The 10,666-nt window shown below is 40.8% G+C and overlaps 1 protein-coding gene across 1 annotated transcript; it reads right to left on the reverse strand.

Moving 5' to 3' along the window:
* Positions 1-3,066: 3,066 nt before the first annotated feature.
* On the reverse strand, positions 3,067-10,465 carry LOC120993349 (gastricsin-like). The gene is made up of 9 exons (XM_040421875.1): positions 10,410-10,465; positions 8,984-9,140; positions 8,777-8,894; positions 7,961-8,079; positions 5,755-5,954; positions 4,015-4,122; positions 3,519-3,666; positions 3,343-3,441; positions 3,067-3,219 (listed from the first exon to the last, which is right to left on the reverse strand). Exons 1-9 carry the CDS (start codon positions 10,463-10,465, stop codon positions 3,067-3,069), a joined length of 1,158 nt encoding a protein of 385 aa, XP_040277809.1.
* Positions 10,466-10,666: the final 201 nt, after the last annotated feature.

Consider the following 10,666-nt stretch of genomic DNA (forward strand, 5'->3'; position numbering starts at 1 on the left):
CAGGGACTTTGAGCCCAGCGAAATGCCGGCAGAAGAGCTCCATGTCCAGGGATGCCCAATTGGTGACCCATTGGAACTGGGTGAGGGCCGCTGCGGCTTTGGCCGCGAAGGAGCGGTGGTAGTCGTAAAACGCGTACCCTCCATACTTGTGTCCCAGGTCCGTGACCCTGTACAGGTATAAATCTAGCTCCTCGCGCCTCTCAGGGTAGGCGGAACAAATTATATCCCTGAACAGGCTAAATGCCAGGACGAACTCTGGGATTGACAGTTTCCTGTTTAATCGGGCATCCCTGGACCTGAGAACTATCGACACGTTTTCGCACGCGATGGTTCGATTCTCTACCGTGTCGTGGATGGCAATGAGAATGGCCAGATTTATGTCTTTCCCCTCCCAGATGTCCCGTTTGATGTTGTCAGTCACGAAATGGGACGGGGCTACTTCAGACAAGGTGGGAACCCTACCTGGGGTTGCAGACTGGGACGTAAATGCGACTGGGAGAGGAGGAGTGGGAAGGCTGGGTGGCGGATCTCTTGACTCCACTGCCGACAGCCTGTTCTGGATGTCCGAAATGGATGTAGATAAGGTGTTAACAGTGGCATTGAGCTGTGTCAATGACAACTGGATTGTCGACATCGACACCTGCTCTCCGGAGGAAGAGGAATCGGATACCAGGAGTCGGTATAACTCCGCCTTCCGGGCCGAAGCTTGGTAACGGATCCCTTTTTTGTTCAGCTCCGCTATGATTTTAGGGAACGTCCAGCTCCGCAGTGACCCCACACTAGCATGGCTGGATGCCAGGGATTCTGGAATGGAAGAGGTCTCGTCGATTTGAGTCGTGACATGAGTGACGTGACATGCTGGAAGCTGAAAATAGAAAACTTATTAGTGTTTGGAGTAAACAAAGACGTCACCTCCTGAAACGTTTAGGACCTTAAACCTGTGTAAGCGCTTAGCGTTTGCTGCCCACGATGAAAACGCTTGGAGCGAAACTGAGCCTGGGACGTGAAAAAAACGTGACATTGGCTCTGCGAGTGGTCGAACCTTGGTAAAGAGAGGACCAATACCTGATATCCCCACCTGGTGAGCCAGACCTAATGAAGGTACTCTGGTCCTGTTGACTCGTGGCGGCGCTACCGGAATCGGATCTTAACTAAGACAAAAGAAAACATTTAGTGGAGGAGCCTAACTAAAATAGCGCTGCTACGACCAATGAGCAAGATGTGCGGACGAATGAACACAATACCTGAATGACAAGGACAGACGAACATGGTGTGCGTAGCGAAACCAGGCTTGTGGTCAGTGAAGGAGGTGGCCTGCTTGATGGAACAGACATGATAGACGAAGATGGGTGAACGGGCCTGGGTGACGTAAACAGGCGGAAGACGTGGACGAGACGAGGAACAGATCCTGCAACAAAGGCTGTGGAGGTTGAGAGAAACACTGCCTGAAGGCGCCACCAGACAAATGACCAGGACATGGCAACGTATGGCATGAGTGACGGGAACGAAGAGAAAAAACATGGCCTGAATAACGTAAACAGGCGTGAGACAAGGGATGACAAGGACGTAGCCTGAATAAAGAAAACAGGCTGTGTACATTGACCGAGGTGGCCTAAAATACGTAAACAGGCGTGAGACAAGGGATGACAAGGACGTGGCCTGAATAATGAAAACAGGCTGCGTACATTGAACGAGGTGGCCTGAATAACGTAAACAGGCGTGAAACATGGATATGACAAAGACGTGGCCTGAATAATGAAACAGGCTGTGTACATGACGGAATGTGGCCTGAGTAACGTAAGCAGGTGTGAGAAACGGATAAGACAGAGGTCGTCTGAATAACAAAAACAGGCTGTGTACATTGAACGAGGTGGCCTGAATAACGTAAACAGGCGTGAAACATGGATATGACAAGACGTGGCCTGAATGACGTAAACAGGCGTGAAACATGGATATGACAAGACGTGGCCTGAATAACGAAAAACTGTCAGTGTACATGACGGAAAGTGGCCTGAATGACGTGAACAGGTGTGAGGACGGAATGGACAGAAGTCGCCTGAAAAATGAAACAGGCTGTTTACAGGAGGGATGCTGTCGGATGACGTGAACAGGTGAAAAACAAGAATGTGACACATGCGGCAGGAAAGACGTGTAGCGAAGGTAGACACTAGCAGAAACATGGGTTGGTGATGTGTGGAGGCGTGAGACTGGATAGGGCAAGACATGTCTGGGATGAAAAACAAACAGGTTGTGCACGTGAAATGAAGGCGGGGACAATAGCGTGACCCGTGCGTGACATGAATACAGGCCCCGGACCCTTTTTTTTTGGGGGGGGGGGGGGGGGTTAAGACTGTAAGATGCAGCGTATGAAAAACAAAGCGTGGCGTGACAGAGGATACAAATAGCGTGATATGCTTGGAAAACATGGTGACTGTAATGCGAGATTACCAACCTTGTGATATTGAAATTAACGAAACGCAGCAAGCGAAGTTCATGAAAATTCCGCTATGTTTGTCCTGGAAAGCGCTACAGCCCAGCCGGAGCAAACCAGAAGTATATTTCTAAGAAAAAAGTTAAATATGGGAAATATGGCAGCCTTGGAGAATACACCTTGATGGGGGGGGGGGGGGCTGTGGCCCTTGGTTTGGTGAAGATTGGCATTATAAGTTTGTTTTTTTTTGCCCCCAAGCATTTGAAAAGTAAAAATCCCTGCTCTTGGGAAAAGGATGATTGTTATTTACGGCCACAGTGCGGATCGAGCCGGTTGTAGCTGGACAAAAGCGGGGAGCTCTGTGCCTGCAGCCCTGCTGTGGGCTGTGACACTCTTGCTTTGCATGTTGACACTGATTAGATTAAATATTAAAACATTTAACATAAAAGAAAATTCAGAACTGATACGGATGTCAAAACAGATTTTTATTGCTCCATGGTCCTTCTGACCATTTCTTGTTTGTGTTGCTTCCTGCAGGTGATATGCATTGCAACCAGGACAGATCTTGCACAATTTGGTTAAATAATATTTGACTTTTACATTCCCTCAAGGTTTATTAGAATATTTGAGCATGCTTAAGCCATGGCGGCAAAACCAACTTGGTTATTACCAAAGTCAAAAACTGAATAGTATTGCCGAAGAAACACATCTCCCAGAATCCAAAGAGGCTGACCGTTCCTAGAAGGCAGGTATGTGGACTCAAATCCAACCACGCAGTATCCATTAATCTGAAATATACAATGAGAGGAGATACTTCCACACTTACATGTTATTTTCAAACGTTAATGCCTAAATTATACAATTAGTGCAAAGAGGAAAATCAATACTAATTAAAGGAGAATCTGTGATACCTGTAAGATGTATCCTGAAGGAGGAATAGAGAACTGGACTCCACTGATAGTAAAGCTGATTGGCGGCAGACTCTGTACGTTGTTGCAGTTTACATAGTACTGTGCAGAGAAATGCAGAACATTAAGGCAATACATTCAGTAGAAACTATCATGACACATGGTAGAAACATAGTTACCTCTCCATTTTGCCCTTCCTGGGCACCAATATCTTGTAATAGGTAGCCAAGATATTGTTGTGGGATGGTTAGAAGAGGGGTTCCTGTGTCCACAATGCCCTGGCAACCCTGGCTGCACCAGCCACTTGCCTGACCATTAACAGAGAACCTGTAAAAAAGGGGTTAAAGAGGCCAAATAATGAGCACTCCATAAAAATAAGATACTATATGAAGATTGCAGTAACAGAAAACTCATGTTATCCAAATATATTTAGTATAAGTCTAAATGATAATGCAACAGAGCTTAGTAGCTTGTAGAACGTAGTTAAAATGAAGCTGTTTTATAACTGAAAGTTTAGGGCAACTAACGTTTTGGTCAAACAAAACATGATATAAGGAACTTGACCATTGCACAAAATATGCAAATATAATGAAACATTCAACTTTTTCTGATAATGCCAGGCCAACGTAAATCCTTTTTTTGTGCCGACAGCAAAACTTTTCATGTAATACTTACTCATCGATAGCAATCTGCCAGTAGATCTGTTGAGTTACAGGAGCCCAAATGATCTGACCAGAATACAGGCTACTGTCCACTCCCCCAAGTATCACCTCCCCAGATTGCCTAGTAAGACAGAGCACATGTTATGATCTGCATTTTCTTGTTTTGTATCCCATTTATCCAAATTCCTAAAGTGGAAGCATAAATGTAGATGTCTCCATTAAATTTATGAATTATACAGAATTTCCATAATTTCATTCTCATTTGTGGTAAATTGCAGTACAGCTGCCTTTAATTCCTACATATACACTTTCTGTAAGCTGGAGCCTCGCAGTTCAAGGGTATCAGTAGAAGTGACAGACAATGACTGCACTGTGTTACATATTGTGTCTATACAGAATAATAATTAGCCCTCTTCAGTCAGATCTATGTGTTATTTTATTTGTTCACATGCTCCATTAGAAAAGTAACTCTCTAATATTGGCAAGAAGTAAAGCAGTGCTGGAATCCAATACACAGACTATGCTTCAACTAAAGAAAGGAAACATAATGATTCAGGTTATAGTTCTCTAAAGCAACGGCAAGGGCATGACTTATAATTGTACCGGTTGTTGTACATGTACAACACAATGTACAAAAAATGACAGTTCTCACTCATTAAAGGGGTTGTCCTTTATGAGACATTTATGTCATAAATGTCTGTTAGGTATCTGAAGAAAGGGGCCTTTTAGTGAATATAGAGCACTCCACACATATGTGGCATCCTCTCCATTCACTGCTATAGGATTTCTGAAAATAGCTGACTGAGCACACTTGACTATTTGTGGAAGTCCCATGGTAGTGAATGGAGATCAAGCTGCACATGCATGATGTCCTCTATTCACAACTATGGGGCTTCCAAACATAATTGAGTCATCGGTCAGCTATTTTTGGAAGTCCCATAGAGTTGAATGAAGGGGTGGCCACACACATGCAGCTTGCTCTGCATTCACTTCAGGGATCCGTCTTTGAAATAAGAATAGTTCCCAGAGGTGGAACCTCCACCTATCAGACATTTATGGCATATTCTATCGATAAGCCATAAATGTTCCAGATGGTAATACACCTTTAATTAGTATAATGACTTAAAAATGTGTAATTCTATGTGAGAATTGTCCTACTTATTTAATGTCTCATTTTTTGTGCTTGATCTGTATACAGAAAACCACTGCATAAAGCAGGCAGGTAGGATATACTGTAGAGTGGAATCCCCATATCCTCTGGGGATAGGTCCAAGACCCCCATGAATGCCTGAAACCATATATAGTAGCAAATCCTACATACTTTATTCGGTGAACACACTTATGATAAAGAAAGCATTTTGCCAGCATCACATCTGCACTTTTGGGTCATTACGAAGTGAAAAAAGGGTTACTTGTGCACAAACACTGCAATAGTGGGAGAACACTTGGTCAACCTTGATTACGTGAACATATGGTAACTGAAACAGGGATTGGATACAGAGGTTTTACTATATGTTGTAATACTTAACTCCACAACCAGTAGCATTAGTAGTACGCTTCAGTAAGTGTAGTAGCAAATTAATGGAACCTCAACAGTACCAATTTTCTAAGCACTGGCAAAACCTTCTAGTGATTTATACATGTTTGAATATTTATAAAAATACTAGACCAGGCCCTCTACATTCGAGCATAGCTTGTCTAGATTGTTTTTTTTATCTGATTTATGTGATGTTGACAAATTTTTACCACTCACTCGGTAAGATAGAAGCTGAACACTGGCTGTGGAATAAGATTTTGTTGTATTAGCCCCTGCACAGCAGTTGTAGCTCCTCCTGCAGACATTGATTGATAGGCCATTCCAAAAATTCCATCAAATTTGGCATAATAAAAGAAGCTGCTCGGCTCTGTGACGCTCAGACCAAATTCCTGACTTTGAATAGACAGACCTTGTACCTATGGGATACAATAAATACTGTCAGTACTGACTATCCTTGTTAGTGTCCTGTCATAAATGCTTTATACAATATGTAAAATCTGCCAGCATTGTGCATATCTATTGAAAACTGGGTAAGTATACTTTATTATTTCTATATTTTTAAGTAACAGAAGTAGTGTTGGGCACGAATATTCGAATCGCGAATATTAATCGCGAATATCGGCACTTTGAGAACTCACAAATATTTAGAATATAGTGCTATATATTCGTATTTTCGAATATTCTAGATTTTATTTCATCTGAACCCATGATCCCTCCCTGCTTCTTGCTTGTGGGCCAATGAAAAGGCTGCAATGTCTTTGTCTGAGCTTAGCAACATCCCTAGCAACCAATAGGAAAGTTGCCTACTCCTTACTATATAAAAACATCCCCAGCAGCCATTTTCTACAGTTTTTTAAAGTTCTGAGAGAGACAGCAGTGTCATTGCTGTGCTCTGTTCTTTGCTGTGTCATTACATTAGATAGTTAGTTAGATAGCTTATATATATATATAATACAGATAGTTAGTGGGAGATAGTCAGTGCAGGTTATATCTTGATATACTGTAGCTGTTGCAGTGCAGGGTGTTAGGTAGTGTGATAGGTTCTGCTGTCCATACATACATGCTACAGACATAGTGCTACAGACATAGACACCAATCAGTAATATATAGTCAGACCTGCTAAAATTTGAAGTTTCGCATCATTAGTGCCGATTAGCGCAATCGCGAATATATTGGAGCACTCTATCTGCATATAAAGCCATTTTTAATGTTCTGCCGTGCCAACCATTTTCTCCAGTCTCAGGAAACTTCTAGCAGCTTGGAAAATGTAGCAAAAGTGACCCATGCCTATATTGCGCGCGCATTACGCGAATATTACATTGCCGATTTTCGCGATCAAGAAAATAATTGCGAAATTTAGCAAATTCGAATATTGCCCTTGCCGCTCATCACTAAACAGAAGTTGGATCTGGGACTTTCATGCAATGTTTATTTGGAAGACAAACAAAATGGTCATCCATTTACAGCTATTCATAAAATGGTCTTTACCTTGGTATTTTTATCTAAGTTCATCAAAGCCTGTTTAGCTGTTTTAAAATTATGTAACAGTTTCATATGATGCTTTTTAAAAATGTCCTTAATGATTGGGTATTTATCACATTGTATGTATGTTGACCTTCTCAATATATATATTCAGAACAGAATAGTGTGTAACAGGGTTTTAAAGGGATATTCCAGTTACATAAAGTTATCCCTTATCCACAGGATAAGGGATAACTATTAGATAGGTGGGGTCCTACCACTGGGACCCCCACTGATCACAAGAACGGGGAACCTGAACCCTCTGCAGCCCCCTGAAATGAACAGAGCAGCCATCCGGGCGGATTCATAGACAGCACATGGATGCTATAAGTGTTCGGTCCATTTTTGAAAGACTGTTGCTAGTAGACACTTTGGAAGTGGCATGGGCCAAAATGTTTTTTTTTATACATGTGAAAAATCAATGATACACAGAGGCGATGATCAGACAAACAGTGCAAAAATGGATGCAACATGAACATCATCATGGATGAAAAGTGTACCATTCTTTTCATGGAAAGAAAATGGAAACAGATGTATGAATAAGGCCTAAGTCAGATGGGAAGTCCACATTGCTGTATTTGCTGATTTAAATCCATATTTGATTTTGACCTTGACAAAGGGACATCCTCTATGTCTAGAGGAAAGAAGGTTTTTACACAAACATAAAAGAGGATTCTTTACGGTAAGAGCAGTGAGACTATGGAACTCTCTACCTGAGGATGTGGTGATGGTGAATTCACTAAAAGAGCGCAAGAGGGGCCTGAATGTATTTCTGTAGTGTAATAGTATTACAGGTTATAGTTACTAGAGATGGGTTGTTGATCCAGGGAGTTATTCTAACAAAAGTAAGCTTTTTGAGTTCTAACACATAAATAATTTTCATTAATTTATGTATACTCACTGTGACTGTGTCATAACCCAAAACTCCAGTCATGCTGCCACTCCCATAGGACATAGCAAACTGTTGGTTATTGGTGGTATATGTAGATGACTGTGTCGGATTGAAGAGTGGGTGATTGGCTGATGGTTAAGAAAATACATTTAGAGTAATAAACATAAATGACAAAGGTTTATATGATAAAAATATTCCACATTATATTAACTATTAAACATTTGAGATGAGTGAATTTCCAAAAATTTATTTCAGGCCCAATTAGATTTGGTCCAAATAAAGTCACCCTGAATTGAAGGTGCCCCGATTTTGCTGAAAAGTCATATATGATACTCTGAGGTCTCCTAGGAGTGTATTTAATATAACAAAAACAAAGACAGGTGCACTATGCGGTCTTACTAAGCCCTCAAACTGGTGTTAAAATTGAGAGATTAGCCAACATGTCCTACATGAGGACATGTCTGAGCCCGAGCACCGCGCCAAGGTTTCTCAAGTAGCTCCTAGGAGTGTATCCAATGTTTTTCCATCTCTTTAACGCCATGACATCATTAGTAATGATAAAATGACAGCAACGTATATCCATTTAAGTGAATGGATGGTAGCTGATGGTAACAAATAGCCTGTTTAACACACTGCACGTTTTTGAAAAACTGTCCAAAAATGTATGGTGGCTGATGTTTTGAGTGAGTCATGTGGAAGGAATCACATAAGTTTTGGATTTGAATTAAATTTTTGGGGGAAATTCATAAAAATTTTGATTCCCGTAAAATTGATTCACTCATCTCTGCTCATTTCTGCCCCAATACTTTACTAAATACTACATACTGCAGGCTGGGCTTTGACAGTATGTAGAAGCAACCCAGAGATTTGAAGAACCAGTATCAAAGGCAACAAGAAAGTTCTGAGGTGGTGTCCCAATGCTGATCTCACCAAAGTAATAGTTCTGGAAAAATGAGAAATTACACATACTCAAGCAAAGTTTACATAATAAATGTTTAGTTACTCTAAGTACTTGTACTAAGTGGTACATACATTTAAGTACATAGGCTCATAAACCACTCCATAGTTGATTTGATTATTTAAATTGTATTTTAAAGCTGGTTCTTTCACATGCGTCTTCACAAAATCCTCGAGGATTCCTTTATCCCTCATGGTTTCTCTTATGGATTTCAGTCTCTTCAATGGGACCCTTAAATAGAAAAGATGAATTGATGTTTTGTTATCCAAAATGCATCTTTATGTTCTCTATAGCTAGTAAAACAATTATACAGGGTTTTCTGAGACTTTTCTACTGATTACCTATCCTCTGGAAACGTGATCAGTATCTGATCAGTGGGGGTTCCTCAAGGAGAAGCGACAGCGAAACGCACGTCGGGGCCTGGACTACACTGCTCTGTATACAAATGGCAGTTGATTGTCCCTTGGTTACTCTCTCCCTTATGCACTGTGCACTTTATATTCCTGTATAGTGAGATTCTCTCTTGCAGGTACCCTGGGAGTGTTTGGGATTATCTGCAATTATTTATTGACAAAGTTTATGTAGTCCTTGTTTTGTGTCTGTATAGCCACATATACATGTATTTTATTATATTTGGTAATTGTACAATTAACACGTTTTCTACTATTAGTAGCTGTGTAGTGTATTTTTAGGGGTTATGTGGAACCAACAGTAAGCATAAGGAAACCTGCAGCCCCTCACAGACTCTATTGACTTATAATAGGCCTCGTCTTTAACCAAAAGAATAGTGCTTCATGCTGCGCTATTCTTCTTGTCAAATATGACAGAATCTCCTGATGGAGCATGTGACGGAATGGGGACAGAGCTCGACTTTGTAAGTTCTGCTGGTTACTACTAAAATCAATTGATAAGCATATGGATATTCACATATAGCCATTTCCCTGATGTTAACCACTATAATCTAGAGGGAATATTAGCAGTTTTATTACATTGAACTAGAAAGGAATGCTGGGAGATTTCAGCTCAGAAGACTACAGGATGGTGAATGTTGTCATTTAGCACAGTATCAGTACAAGATAAGGCCTAATGCACATGGGCATGTTTCAATTTTTGGTCTGTAAAAATTGGATCCTTGAAAAATGGATAGCGTCTGTGTGCATTCAGTTTTTTTTTTCCACTCCCATCAATAGAATGTGGCTACTCCAATCCGTGAAAGCAGGCAAAATTAAGACCCACAGTGAGTTTTTCAGATCTGACACATGGATTTGTTAAAAACGGATGTGGGAATAGCCCTATTGAATTGTTTGGGTCCATTTTAAAGATGGACTGCATACTGAAGTACTGAAAAAATGTGTGCATGAGTCCTAAGTAACATATGTAAAATTACTGAACATCCAGCATTTCGGTGAAATGTTTCAGTTTTGACATATTTTGGAATATTTTCAAAATTTCATCATCTAGGTATAAGTGGTTCCCCATCTTTTTCAGTAATATACTCACCTTACTTGCCCCTCAGACAGATGGAGGAAAATGCACAAAAGTATTAGGCACTTCATGTTGGTATCTTCCAGTTTGGCGCTGTGTGGGTAAGAGAGTTCATATTCTCCCATTTATATAGACAAGAAAATCCTATGGCAATAAACTCTCCCTTATCCATTTTTTTATCAGTTGTTTTTAACTTTCAATACCAGATCAAAATTTGCACTGTAAAATCATACAGATAAGAACCCCTGAGCAGCTAGGAAAACCAAACATAG

This window comes from Bufo bufo, chromosome 3, assembly GCF_905171765.1.
Source record: "Bufo bufo chromosome 3, aBufBuf1.1, whole genome shotgun sequence".
Lineage (NCBI taxonomy): Eukaryota > Metazoa > Chordata > Amphibia > Anura > Bufonidae > Bufo > Bufo bufo.